At 45.5% G+C, this 14505-nt stretch overlaps 1 protein-coding gene across 3 annotated transcripts in view; it reads left to right on the forward strand.

The window, feature by feature from the left end:
• Positions 1-13200, forward strand: part of LOC109511398 (axin-1-like) — a 19826-nt gene extending 6626 nt beyond the window's left edge. The window contains exons 1-13 of one of the 3 annotated variants that reach the window (XM_019862474.1): positions 21-214; positions 2111-2801; positions 5235-5428; positions 6813-6959; positions 8013-8147; positions 8224-8320; positions 8679-8816; positions 8904-9294; positions 9501-9678; positions 9754-9927; positions 10210-10521; positions 10608-10757; positions 11108-13200. In XM_019862474.1, the coding sequence (XP_019718033.1) occupies positions 2181-2801; positions 5235-5428; positions 6813-6959; positions 8013-8147; positions 8224-8320; positions 8679-8816; positions 8904-9294; positions 9501-9678; positions 9754-9927; positions 10210-10521; positions 10608-10757; positions 11108-11234 (2664 nt within the window). In that variant the 5' untranslated portion in view covers positions 21-214; positions 2111-2180 and the 3' untranslated portion in view covers positions 11235-13200. Of the gene's footprint in view, positions 1-20; positions 215-2110; positions 2802-5234; positions 5429-6812; positions 6960-8012; positions 8148-8223; positions 8321-8678; positions 8817-8903; positions 9295-9500; positions 9679-9753; positions 9928-10209; positions 10522-10607; positions 10758-11107 lie in introns of those variants that run through there. The other 2 variants (XM_019862476.1, XM_019862475.1) reach the window with 2 other exon arrangements.
• The last annotated feature ends 1305 nt before the right edge of the window (positions 13201-14505 follow it).

Below are 14505 nucleotides of genomic sequence, written 5' to 3' on the forward strand. Positions count from 1 at the left end.
CCCCCCCCCCCCCCCTCTCGCTCGCGGTGTAGCCACTCTGCCACCATGGGGAGTTGAGTTAGGGAGGGGGGGGGCAAAGACGTCGGCTTCGTTTCTTTTTCTTTTGCCCCTACATTGACGCCAATGAAGCCTTCCTCATGCCGCCTTGCGGAGTACATACTCGGTGCCAGTATCCCCAATGCGGCACTACACGGGGAACGGTCTCTCAGAGACGGTAAGACTTTTTTGTGTACGTGAAGTAGAAAAACACTGTGTGTGTGTGTGTGTGTGTGTGTGTGTGTCTTCTCGGAGCTAATGCTAACTAGCATGCTAGGGTAGCTAACAGGCTAGCTGCCTGAGTGGAAAACGTGCCGCTCCGCTTTTTGTTTTGTTCGCATCTGTAGCGAGTTTGAGCACTTTTTGGAAGTTTTATTTCCCCCCCTCCATTAAATTATCGACCGTGAAAGAAGTGGTGTCGGGGTTATTGGAGGAAGAGTGGAGGAGGAGGCTGGTTGGTTTTTGATTCTCGTTTAGGCCGTTTTGTGTAGTTGTGGAGTTTGTTGCCGGAGTCGCCCCCCATCCCCCCCACACACGCACCGCCCCTCTCGCAAGGCCCAAGATGAATGAGATTCTCACTTCAAAGCCTTGGCATGGCACACTGTTGGTGGGCACAGCTTCAAGGCTAGTTAGCCACCTAGCCCACCCCCCTCCGTGCTAAGTAGCACTAGCTTAATAGCAAATTTCGCCTAACTTACGACGCGTTGTTTTTGGTTTACAAATGCTACTACTTACTCCAAAATGTGATTCTTTCTCACTTTTCTTTCCAATTCAATATTCGACCTTAGTCGGCGGGAGTTCATAGAACGCTCTCTGCTCGCAAACTTGTTCTGATTGTAGCTAACTCTCACTACTGCAGAGAATGCAGCCGTGCTATTGTTTAGTTAGCAAGGCTACCTTTCCGGCTATTCTTGTATTGGTTGCAGCATTAACACCAATGTTGTGTTTATTTCACAGGCCTATGTCATAAATAAAAGCATTACTTATTAACTATATATATCTTGGTTTTATTTTATTTCTCCATTTTAAAAGGCCTATAGGCCCTTTAAAATGTAGAAATAAAATAAAACCAAGATAACAGCTTTTCCCAATGTTCTCACTTTCTGATAGTTACACCATATTGTAGGGCCATGACAACAAAATTAAAATCTTTTTATTCATTTTTTCCACTGCCGGAGATTCCCACACCAACATTGCCAACGGACGGCTGCCTTATCCGGGCGGACGGGTTCCCTGCGTCTCTCCCCAATTAAGTTTAGGGTGACACAAATTTTGGTAAAGTACAAATTGGATGTAACTTTGTTAGCACGTCCCCTAAAATCATCAAAATTGGTCAGGATAGATCGATATAAATGTTGCAATTCACCGTCAACACTTGTTGGGTCGTCATAGATGAGTTATCCCTCCGTGCCTGCATTAAATATCCAAATCCTGCATGACAATCATCTAATTAAAAACGAGGCGACAGTGGAGCTTCAACTGATATCATTTCTAAAAAAAAAAAAATGGACGCGTAAAACACATTTTTCACAAGCCAGAACAATTTTTTCTGAAACTCAAACATGCATAGAAAAATACCAAGAGTCGAGAAATTAACAAACACTCATTGGCCTGTTAGAATACATAGGAAGGAATAAAGACAGCACAGCCAAGAGGCATTTGAGTTGATGAAATTAGCGATGGAAGTGGCGGAAAATATGAGCCATCATGGCAGATCTGGCCAGCAGCGGTAGTTCCAGAAATTATGTCTGGGATTGAGCGGTTTTACATTACAGTTGGAAGAAGTATAGCGAAAAAAAAGGTATATAATAAAGATGCGCTTCTACATTTGAAAAATCCTCTTTCTCACCTGGAAATTTTTGATGGGGGGTTTGTCAGCCATAAAGTTGGTGAAAGTGTACTCACTCGTTTGGAAAAAAAAAAGTTGTTGTTTGTCCCACAACGTAAGAGAATGGTTCATAATGTTATCTGTGAAGGTCCTGCTGTAATAATAGATTTCACAGCACCCCACCGCCCCTCCCCCAAATGATTTCCTTTGTGACAACAACCGCTATTCTCGTCTCCCTTTTTGCAGGGTGACTTGTTTGCTTACAAAATCATCGCTACGGGGGCAATTGTGACCTCTGCTGCGCGCAACCAGAGACATGAACGTTGTCAGGGACTTACACGGGATCGGCTTCAGAGGCGGCGGCGGGGTGGCGGCCCCGCTCGGCGGCCTGACCCATTTCACAGAAGATGCGCCGCGGCCGCCGGTCCCCGGCGAGGAGGGCTCCGACGTGGAGCCGCCCGCGCAGTCGGCAGCCAGCCGTCCCGGCACGCTTTCGCAAGCTCCCGGGTTCCCGCTCTCCCTCTCCGCCAAGACGGCAGACTCGTCCGGCTACGCGCCCTCCTCGTCGTCATCTGCGACGCCACGCCGGCCCGACCTGGATCTGGGCTATGAACCGGAGGGCTCGGCCTCGCCCACGCCGCCCTACCTGAAGTGGGCCGAGTCGCTCCACTCTCTGCTGGACGACCAGGAGGGCATCCAGTTGTTCCGCAACTTTCTGTGCCAGGAGGGCTGCGCCGACCTGCTGGACTTTTGGTTCGCGTGCTCGGGGTTCCGCAAGACCAGCCCGGAGAAGCGGGCCAAGCTAGCCAAGGCCATCTACAGGAAGTACATCGTGGACGGCGGCGGCATCGTCTCCAGGCAGATCAAGCCGGCCACCAAGAGCTTCATACGAGACTGCGTGGGCAGGCCGAATCCCGACCTCGCCATGTTTGAACAGGTTCGTTTTTCCACACTGACGTTGCATCGATGAACCGCTTCGCAGAGTTTCAAATCCTGCCCTTCTTGCAAACGAATCCCTTATCGATTCCAGTCGAGGCGAACGATGCCACCATGCGTGTTACGTCGCAACGCTATTTACAAGTGTGGCTGGCCAGAAACATGGCGCCGAAGGCTGGCTCCAAAGTTTGTTGACATTTTACAAGAAAGCATGACAACCAGGATAACTTGCGATCCCTACAAACTATATTAGCATTTTGTCTAAGGGAGGAAACTCAATCAATATGCAAAAGCATTTGCACACATGGCCTGCGATAACTTGATGATGGTCACGCTCTGGAGTACTTACCAACAGCCAGCAGCAGTGGTAACGTGACCACATCCTCTCCTGTCAGCACTTCATGTAACCATGTCTGTGCCCTTTTCCGTCTTATTGTAGAACCTGTTGCGTTATGAGAGACAGAGTCTGACTGGCTCAGAGCCTGGGAGCACTCTCTCTGGTCTACCGCTAGGTTCTCCTTTCACCGAAAGAGTGAGTTCCCAGATCACAGTTGCACTTGAGTTGATGATATTTGTCACCGGCCGACCTGATGACATAGTCACAGTGATAATTTTACAGTTTGAGCCCTGCGAATCCCAGGGACTCGCTGATCAGAAAAGTATAAGATAAGATAAGATAAGAAAACCTTTATTAGTCTCGCAATGGAGAAATTCCCAATTCACAGCAGCAAAGTTATGAAAGGAAGAAGTAGAACAACAAAATATAGGAGCTGCTGGAAAGGCAGCCACTCTCGCGGCGGGATTTTGAAGTCAAAATAACAAAAATAACACAACACAACACATAGGACACAAGACAGTCGTGCAATCTTCACCACTTTTCTGCATACACTTTGTTGTCTGAAGCATGAGTCCCATTATGCATTGAGAGAGTCCCAAATTTCGAATTCTGAAATAGTCTACTCATTCAATTGCATATGATAATAACACAAACAACAACAATATACATTGATAATAGGTTTATTTCTGATAAACAAATGCGGCAAAATTTTAAATAATTCAGGCATACAAGATTATTATCGCAAAAAATTATCCAACTTTAGCTGCTTCCTCTGGGATATCTCCGCAATAAACTTTCGCAACAATTGCTGGCAACACTTGTTTTAACGTTACACGACTTGGCAATCGTCTGCTTTCCACGCGGTGAAGGTCGCCAATCTCGTCTCGCGAGAATGGAAATCTCGTCACGCGAGATCAAAACAACAATGGCGGCGATGATCAAACTGCGATCGTTGCTGGAAAAAAATATTGACCAGAGGTTTTTTTTTTGCTGCTTTTTTTTTTTTTCCGACTGAGAAATTTCCTCGCGTCCCAAAAGCGCACATTATTTGGAACTGCGTCTGGCGGGAAAATTCTGCGTATAGGACGTGGGACGCAGAGGTAACGAGATTGCTGTTGTCATATCATATATGAGTGTTGAAATATTACTGGACGTTACTATGCGGAATAGTCTCTGTTGTATTTTGTAAATTTCGACAAAACAATTGACATATGTCTCTATCTCCTTTCCTTCCACTTGGTATTACTTGAGAAATACGTTTCACCCAAAGCTGTCATGAGCCTCAGCTATGGTAGCCTTAAAGTGGAGAGAAAAAAAACAAACCACATTCAACTTTGATGTCAATTAAGGGGCTGCAAAATATCGCTGAAAGATATTTGAGTTTGAAACCCCAGCTGTAGGGGGTCCAAACTGTGATTTTGTGGACGTCTGTCTTACAAAAACAGCAGCAAGTTACTCCTGCCTCAGGCCACTTTGCATGTGACATATATTAAAAAGCAGGCACCTCTTCCTGAGCATGTCTGAGCCGTGTGAATTTGTCCGGCTACTGTGGAGCAGAAACGCTGTGTTTTGGGGAAAATCTGAAAAGGTAATAAAAATAAAAATAATAAGAAGAGAAAAGTCACATTTCAGTCACAGTAAGTTCAGCTTTGCGTGAATATGGCGCAACTTCTCTCCTGAATTTTGGTGCTTGGCTTCAATTCAATGTCTTGTGCTTAACCTTCGCCTTCACCGGTCAGTTCCACTTCAAGCTCAGCAGATTTCAAGTCGTGTGCCGTGACGCAAAAGGCGTAAAAATCCCCCGCTTCCATCTTGATTCCAGTGTACTTAAAAGAAAATGGAATTGAATTGACGTTTGGTTTGGCAGCAGTGCGTGTGTTTATTTGTTGTTTTAATCATCTCTTGGCCGACCTCTGATTAAGGCATTAAAAATAATGTCGCTGTTGGCCTTTAACTGACGTCAACGAGTCTTGAAAGACATTTTACTCTTACGTGAAAGCTATAAAGCTTCTTGGAGACTGATTTCATTCCTTCCATCTTCCAGTCAATGAACAATATCTCATATTTACACTGAATAGCATCGCTCTTGTGTCGCAGGCCCAGACGGAGATCCAGGCCACTATGGAGGAGAACACCTACCCTCTGTTCCTCAAGTCTGACCTGTACTTGGAGTACACGCGCACCGGCGGCGAGAGCCCCAAGCTGAACTCCAACGACCAGAGCCCGTCGTCGGGGCCCGCCAAGCCCGCTCCGGGCTGCTTGCCCACACTGACGGAAGGCGAGGAGTGGAGGCAAGATCGGTGTTGTCCTCCACCTTTTCACATTCACAAATTCCAGCCAAAATGTTTCCTTGAAACGGGATGTAGGGCAGCAAATTGATTTGGGGATACCGATAGTCGTGTGTCTGTAGTGGCTGTCCGACCATCAAGCATAAAATGACACCAGAAGTAAATCCACTGTCGAGTGAATTCCGAGAGTTGTTTCTAAATATGTTCGCGTTCTTCATGTTTGAAGATAGTTGCTTATCGCTACCGTGCTGGTCCCCTGCTCTAACGTGTGGTTCGCCGGGATGTCGAAAGTGAGCGGCACCTCGTCTGTGTCGGTGATGTGGTTGGGCTGGATGTGTTGTTGTCCCTCATCACTTTACCGTAGCCCAAGTGGGGAAACTAGGAATGTGGCGATTGGTTGAGAGAACAGTCGGTAATGGAAGGCAGGTGAAGCAGCAGAATTTAAAGGATTAAAATCTCCAAGAAAGCGTCTTTATTGAATGTAACACAGAACATGACACTTTTTACTGCAGTGGGAGCGGAATATGGCCAGCTCTTCCTTTGTCATCCGCCGGATGTTGCTGCGCCACAGTCGTCCTTGCCCGGATGGATAGATGGCGTTTTATGAAACAAAAGCACCGTGGATCAGTTGCTCTTGAACTCTCTCGCGGCCGCTCGATTCCCATGGTCCTCGGCAGAACTGATTGCTTGCCGTTTAAGTGCTTCGTAAGCGTGTCTCTTCATAGGTGCCGTTTTCGGGGTGTTGTTTTGTACAATGCACATACCCGCACCTACTGGGGGTGTGCTTTTCGCGTCTACTTTCACGTCCACCCACTTCCCACTTTCACAAATGCACAACGTCCTCAATTATGTCCGCCTTTCCTCGATATAAGCAACATGTCAGCACAATATCTGTCTAATCACACAACAGCATTCACAGATTTGGGAACTCGAGGCGTACACGAGGCGACCCGTCCATTTTGGAGAAAATTTTAGACGTGCCCGTCTCACAGTCATTAAAATACGGTAACTTTGTTAAATTACACGAGTTCAACTACTGTGTGCGCAGTTAGCTCGCTAGTTCTGCGAACACCCCGAAAATACATCACTGGATACCACAATTTCTAGAACAGCTCAGTGTCCTTATTTAAATTCCCAAGTCTTTTGTATTTGTTGCTATTCAGGCTACTCTAAAATGTGATCGCAACACAAGGTTTAACACAAGCAGTGTGACCCAGCAGGATGAGGGTCGGCACACTGCATAAGATGGATCTGCCCCGTAAATGAGCCGGTTTCACCACAAGCGAGTTAAAACGGGGAGAAGTTGTACCTCTTCTCACAAAAGCATGCCACAGACATGTTGTTAAGACGCCTGTTTTTTACAAGTGAATAAAATGTTTGCGTTAAGGTGTGGAGGTGGGCAGAGGGAAGCGGAGCAAGAGGAGGAGGAGTGCGGGGACACGCCGGCGGGAAGGCTGACCCACAGTCTGCTCATGCAGACCGTACCGCAGAGGATCTCCACCGGCAGGCGGCGGCAAGACACCAGGGAGTACAGGTGGGTCTCGTTGGGACCTCCAGTAATGTGCGGCGCTATCCTCACATTCGTGGTTGCCCCAATTCACAAATTCTTGAAGTTATAAGCTGCTGCTAAGTAATTTATTGATTTATTTTGGGAGGGGGCTTCGTGTCGTGAGTGAGCGTCAGATACGCCGCTGCTCGAGCGTAACGAAAAAGAAAGTGGAGCAATTAGGGTCCTGTGATTCCCTTTGAATGGGATCAAACATCAAAATGTTAACTGTCGCAAGAAGCTGCCATAGGCAACGCAATGCCCAGAAGCTCAAAACAGAGAACCCCCACTCCATTTATTGATGCTACTTACTCGGCCACCCCGTTTATTTTTCATAGTATGTTAATTAGTGCTGTCAAATGATTAAAATATTTAATTGCGATCAAATTTATAACTACATACCGGTAGTTAATTCAGAATTGTCCGTAATTAATCACAGCTTTTTACCTATTCTAAATTTCCTTTGATTTCTTTTTCTTCTATTTTTTTTTCCCTATTTTGATGCACTCATTAACATGGAATCGTGGATCAGTTTTCTTTGTGCAAAATTCAAATATTTACTGAAACAATAATTTCGATTTTCAATTTTACATTCACATTTTTCACTTGGAGCACATTTTATTATTTTAGAGCAACATAACATCCGCTATGATGTGGTGTCGCATTAATCTCACGATAAAAACATTTATCACGTTAAAGTGCTTTTATATTAATGCTGATAATAACGCATTAAACTGACAGCACTAATGTTAATCAATTCTTTAAAAATCATTGATTATGAGTCGATTACTGTTTTGATTAGAAACATGTCAAAGAATCGTTTTTTATCATTTTTTTTCCACAGGTCAAAGCGTATTTTTGCAATTGTCTTATTTTGGTTCAACACGAAGATATCAGTCAATCGATTAGCAAAATGGTTGTTGAGTAATTTGTTGATTGATGAGTTGGTGATTAATTGATTAATTAATGCACCTACACACTAACATACTTATAATAGTAATAATAATTACAATAACAACAACAGTGTTTGTCTATTGTCAGACCCTGGAGAGAACCGGTGAACCCGTACTACGCCAACGTTGGTTACGCCTGCGCCCCAGCCACGAGTGCCAATGACAGCGAGCAGCAGAGCATGTCGAGCGACGCCGACACGCTGTCTCTGACCGACAGCAGTGTGTAAGTCCACATCGCTTAGTTCCCCGTTGCCGTTGTCACGATTGTTGAATTCCTGGCCTTTCATTTGTGCGTGCAGAGATGGTATTCCTCCTTACCAATATCGGAAGCGGTATCGCAAGGAGATGCATGAAAGTGCCAAAGCTAACGGACGTGTGCCCCTACCTCATATACCTGTGAGTATATTTTCTCGGCCCTGGGTGATTGTCATACATTTGCTTTTTTTATTTAAAAAAAATCGATGAGATAAAAATACAAACATTGTTACAAATGTTAGAGGGAAAAAAACAAACCTAAAATATTAATTAAAAAGCAATCTACATGTCTAAATTTTTAACATACTGTCACCAAAGCAATCCAAAAATATATATATTGAAATGTGGTTTAGGCAACAATGCTACCAAGTCAAGGAAATACAGTATTGAAAAATAATGCAAAAACTAAGAAAAATGTTTAAATATTAAAACAAAAAAAACAAGAACAACAAAATAAAGTGTATCAATCTCTACCTGTGTGTTCGCGCGTGCCACGCAGCGCACGTATCGCATGCCAAAGGACATCCACGTCGAGCCTGAGAGGTTTGCAGCCGAGCTCATCCGGAGGCTGGAGATGGTTCTCCGAGAGCGGGAGGCTGAGGAGCGACTGGAAGAGAGGCTGAAGAGAGTACGATTGGTGAGCCTCAACACAGGTGGCCATTTCACTCGGTGCTCATTGGAATAAACCTCAATACGCGTGGCATGGTCATGTGACTCAAAACAGGAAGAGGAGGGCGACGACGCCGACGTCTCCGTCACCACCTCCATGTCGTCGCACAGCATTTCGCTCCCTCTCCCATCGTCCTTCCCGCCCCTCTACGGCGCCCATTACTCGGAGACCACCGCCAACACGGCGACAGTCGCCGCCTATGGCGGCCTGGTGGCCATGGGGGACTCGCACGACGACGACCCGGAGTCCATCTTGGATGAGCACGTGCAGCGGGTCATGAAGACGCCGGGCTGTCAGTCGCCGGGCGCCACCAACGTGGCCTTGGGAGGCGGCGGCCGACAGACGCCGCCCAAATCCTCGCGGTCACCTGACGGGGGCATCGGGCTACCTCACTACCCGTCGCACAGAGCGGGAGGACACAGTCTGCCTGCTGCTGTTCTCAAAGGTGAGTGTGATACAGGCTAAAACGGAAGTCTCTTTCCCGTGGACATGCTTTCGGAGAGATACAATTGCATCCAAATAACTTTTTTGTTGTGCTTAACAATCACTTACCTTTTGCTAATCATTTTTAATAGTTGGTTTGCTTTGATTGTCGCTTGACGCACGAAAACCCAGTCCAAACAAGCAACATCTACTCACTCTTTCTGTCAGGAATCCATCACCACAAGCAGCTGTACCACCACCGAGGACGAGAAGGACAGGAAGAGGCGGGCTCCAGGTCGCAGCCCAACTTCCTGTGGAACGGCGAGCCGGCCGGCCAGTACGCTGCCAGGAGTCGAAACTACGCCGACGGCGCCGGGGCCAGCACCCTAGACGGGATGGGCTGCAAGTAAGACCCCTCCCCCCCGAAATGTCTTCTGATGTGTTTCTGGTTTATTCCAACCGGTTTGCATTTGTTTTGCAGTAGTAAAGGAAGCACGCTGTCAAGGCGAGGCAAAAAGCCGTCTGAGGCGTCGGGCAAAGGCGACGACGGCAGCCGCGGGATGGATGCGCAGGTGCCGCTGGAGGATCTGGAGAGGAACCAGAAGATCCTCCAGTGGATGATGGACGGAGACAGGCAAAGGAAAAGCTCCCACGGGTGAGCCCTCCCGATATTATAACCGCACTTTGACACTAAACATACACAAACAGATTGACTCAAATGCTAAAACACCAGTTGCTGAAGATCCAAATAAAAAGGTTTTGTGCCTGATACTAACATCTAAATGAAGTCATTTTGCTCTCAAAAAGCTTCCTTGTACCGACTCCGGCTGAGAGTACGTGGCTAAGAGTATGTCAAGAATCTGAATGGTCCACTGTGTGTACAAAATGCATGGGAGCGTATAAATTTGCACTAAATGTCATCCGTGTCCCTTTGCAGCGGCAGCACCAGCAGCTCACGGCGGACGGGGGGCAGCAGCGAGTCGCCGCGGCCCACCTCGGTGGAGCGCCCCGGGGCCGTCCATCCGTGGGTGTCGGCCCAACTGCGCAACAACCCATCCTCGCCGTCGACCGCCCTGGCGGCGCACCCTTCCACGCCCTCGGCGGCGCAGGTGCAGCCCTCGCATCCCTTCATCCAGGACCCCGCCATGCCGCCCAACCCGGCCCCCAACCCACTCACCCAGCTGGAGGAGGCCCGGCGGCGGCTGGAGGAGGAGAGGCGGAGGGCGGCGCTGCAGCAGACCAAGCAGAGGTGGGCCTCTCGGTGGCGCTCTCAAGCGTTAATGTGTACATACTGTGTGATGTCATATGACTCATGTGCGTGGTTTTCGTCTGAAGGCACAAGTCTGCGAAGCGGCAAGTGTGCGAGAACATGACGGTGGCCTACTACTTCTGCGGAGAGCCCATCCCGTACCGGACCTCTGTCAAGGGCCGTGTGGTGACTTTGGGCCAGTTCAAGGAGCTGCTCACCAAAAAAGGCCACTACAGGTGAGGTGGAAGGTGGAATTTGCTGTTTTGAGCAACACTCCAAACTATCCAGCTAGTGGCTAACACAGCCAAAGAGAGTTGAGTGTCGCGTGATTTGGCAGAAGTCATGTGCGGCCTCACGTGCAACAATGGTCGCAGTTGCATGAGATTTGTGGTTTGTAAAACGACCCGCTGCACTGTTTGTGAAACTGTCATGAACACAAGTTCTTCCCTTCTACACCGCCAAAAGGTCTTTCTGCTTTTAGTGCTAGCTAACCTCCTCGCCAAGCGTCTTTGTTGCTGGCTGAAAATGAAGTATAAATAGGTGCGCTTCCCTGACTAACACGTCTCGCTCTCTCTCTTTCCTCAAGGTTTTACTTCAAGAAGGTGAGCGACGAGTTTGACTGTGGTGTGGTGTTCGAGGAGGTGCGCGACAACGACGCAATCCTGCCCATCTTTGAGGAGAAAATCATCGGCAAGGTGGAGAAGGTGGACTGAAGAGGAGTTAAGAAGGTTGGGGGTGGGTGGGTAACGGAAGGAGAAGCAGCATGTGGAGCTTGAAGGGATCTCTAGCTCCGAGTGAGGATTCGCCACCTTGCTCAAAAGTGGCCGCCGCCGTGGACAAAATAGCGGGGGTGATGTTGTCTTCCTCTTGTTCTCCAGATCATTATTAACGATGCTGCTACACGACCACGGAAACCCAAGAAAACCTTTCCACCATCCATAAACCTACTATTAGGTGCTCGGCGCGGGCGGGGGTTCAAAGGGAAGTAAGCGCGCACCTCCTCCGCTCCATTTGCGGGACGCCACGTGGGCGACCGGTCAAGTTCTCCATACAATGTGTTTACCAACCAAAGCTACGTTTTGTTTTGTTGTGTTGAAATCGATATCTGAATTGTGTATGTACAAGGTGTGGTACTATTAATGCAGCCTAGTTTGGACATATCTCCCGCGTAAATGTTGTATTATCGTATACTTTTTTTTTCTTTTTCCTCTGTCTCAATCTAAATCCGTTCTTTCCTGCCACCTCAGCCCTGATTCAGTAGCTTACACAACCGTTTTTTTATGCCCTCTCATCGTGAAAAAGATTAAGTTAGTGGCAAACTTCATCCGATCCAGCCAAAGAATGCGATGCTGCGTCCTGTTAATCGCTAGGAGCTAGTAAGATGAACGCCACAGAGTGTTGTTCAAATCCCCAAAACTGCTTTGATTCAACCATTCACATTTTTTGACTCGCTGCCGACAATGCAAATAGTTGCCGTCCGATAAAACAGCATGTGTTCAATTTTTTTCACCACTCACATTTTTGTCCTTTATCCGTGTTCTTCGGACTGTAAGTGGCTTCCGAGTATGTCGGACCAGACAAAAAATGCATTATGAAAAAGAAAGCTCAATGCTGTAAAATCCTCTTTTTTTGGGGGGGGGGGGGTGTTGAAAAGAAAAAACAATCACTGATTTATGATTCATTTGGAATAACTAGTCTTTAGCTCATCTTATTTGACAATACTGTATGTCTGAAAACAAAGAGCAACTCTGTCCTTTTATAAAAGCAAGTATGCTCAAATTTTTGGGCCACAGAAATTTGTTGTCATTTTAGATCCAAAACTCGCAAAACATTTATGCTTTCAAAACAGTGTACGTCTGCTTGAGTTTTTGCGGCACATACCCGTTGGGACAAAAATTTGGATCCGTTTTAGCGGACAGCAACGACATTTGCTTTTTTTACTTTGTCGGATGAAAAGCGCTAGTTTGCAGGGTTTCTTCTGTAAAACAACATTTAAAAAATGATAATTATTGGCAGAAAAAAAGCAGTTGGGCTGGCAATGAAAATTTGCCCGTCCTCAAGGGGAGGGGGGGTAAGAAAGAAGCAAATTTGTCCGTATGTCAACCTGAATTTCGGATGGTGAATGTATCTATTTTTTTTTTTTTTTTTTTTTTGGGACATCAAATGTATGCAGGTGTGCACACGTATGCGTGCCAAGGTTTAACATGGAAAAAAATTGTATCTGAATGTGTGGACCTCTGAAGAAGTCGGTGGGGGAAAACGTCGAGATTCCAATCTGACTTAAACTTATGCCTTTCTGAATTTTTAAACATGATTTGTTTATTAAAAAAATAATTTCAATAATCAACAAGCATGTTCTGTACTTTGTAACAACGTTTCCAGTGGATTTTCTTTTCTCATGCTAGCTAACATCTCGTTCTTGTTTGTGAAAAATACAGTGCCTTTTTATTGTATCTTTTTTGTTTATAGGGAAGAAGAAAATTGTGATTTCTTTGTTTTCACTTTTTTTTCTCCACTTCAGATGTGGTAAACTCACTTTTCGCGATCATAGCCCGTTTGATGTAAATATGTACATTAACATTTCATAAGCGCGCCACAGCAAGATGTCACTGTACCGGTTCCACTTGTACATTTCTTTTCAAAAAAAGGTACTTCATAAATAAAGATGTTGGATAAGTAGCAGTCTTGGCAATTTTTCTACGCGCAACGTTGAATTGTTATGATAAAATTTATCCCACCCATCAGACCAAATCATATTTAAAGCCCTTGATTAAGCCCATGTCTGACTGAGCGAGAACATTGTGAATTTGGGGTTTCGTCAAGCTTCGTAAAAGATTGCAGTTTTTTTTTTTTTTGTCGCAATGCATTGTTTCGTGGACAATGACAAGTGTTTGCAAAACCATCGGAAGCATTTGTCGATGGTTTTATGACATGTCACCAAAGTTCTTGATTCGCCAATGTTCGACTACTTGACCATTCACGTACAAGCGCTCGCTACCTAGTTTCTTCATTTTTTTTCCTCTTGTGGTTTCAACTGTCCTGAAGCAAATAGAGATTTTTGTCATGTAGCTTACTTCTCTCATCGGCATGTTTCATACTCAGTTGTTAAATTTTGCGCTAACATTGTCCATCTGATTTTTGAACAGCACTGGATATTTATGCAATTAATCTAAAAACATAAAATGGTTACTTTGTGTCTCTACCGGGCTTGAGAAGGACAACATCTTAATAAAAATGTTGGTATGCAGCATTTTTCCCTCCACGTAATTCAACTGGAACACAATAAGATTGTAACATGTTACACAGACGTACAGCACATTTGACAACAAAGTTGTATTCAATTCAATTCAATAACCATCCCTAATATGAGAAATTGTGGTAATCCGTAATCAACTAATGAGTTTACGAATCATTCACTAGACTTCTTTTCGGGGTATTTCCTATACAGTATATACATACATGGCAATGGCGAGTGATGAAAAAAGCGGAAGAGGCGTGGCCTGGACGGGGGCGTGGCCTGGACGGGGGCGTGGTTACTTACAAAAGTGGCACTAAACATGCTGAAGATGAAGTGTATTAAATTTACACAGTTTGAAAACTGAACAGAAAAAAATCCCAAGATCGCCACTATTCTTTCAAGTGAAAATTTGTGCAATTTTGCCTCTGCATTCCTGGTGAGCACCAATATGTAACTCCAAATTTGCTGCTCAAAATCAAAACTAAAAAAGTAAACACATTCCCTGCCATATTTAAGATTTGTTCATGACTTTTATTCATAAAGTGTTGTGTAAATGTGATAAAAAGCTGTTGATTCTTACCTCATACAGTGATAGTGAATATTTATTATGCATACAATTTATTATGCATAACCGTGCTTTATTATCCAAGACAAAACGTGAATTATCAATATGAATATAAAACGCAAATAAAAACAAATAAATGTTATCATGCTGTTGCTACAAATGCATACCAAATAAAATTGAA

Source organism: Hippocampus comes, unplaced genomic scaffold, assembly GCF_001891065.2.
Source record: "Hippocampus comes isolate QL1 unplaced genomic scaffold, H_comes_QL1_v1.1 scaffold7, whole genome shotgun sequence".
Lineage (NCBI taxonomy): Eukaryota > Metazoa > Chordata > Actinopteri > Syngnathiformes > Syngnathidae > Hippocampus > Hippocampus comes.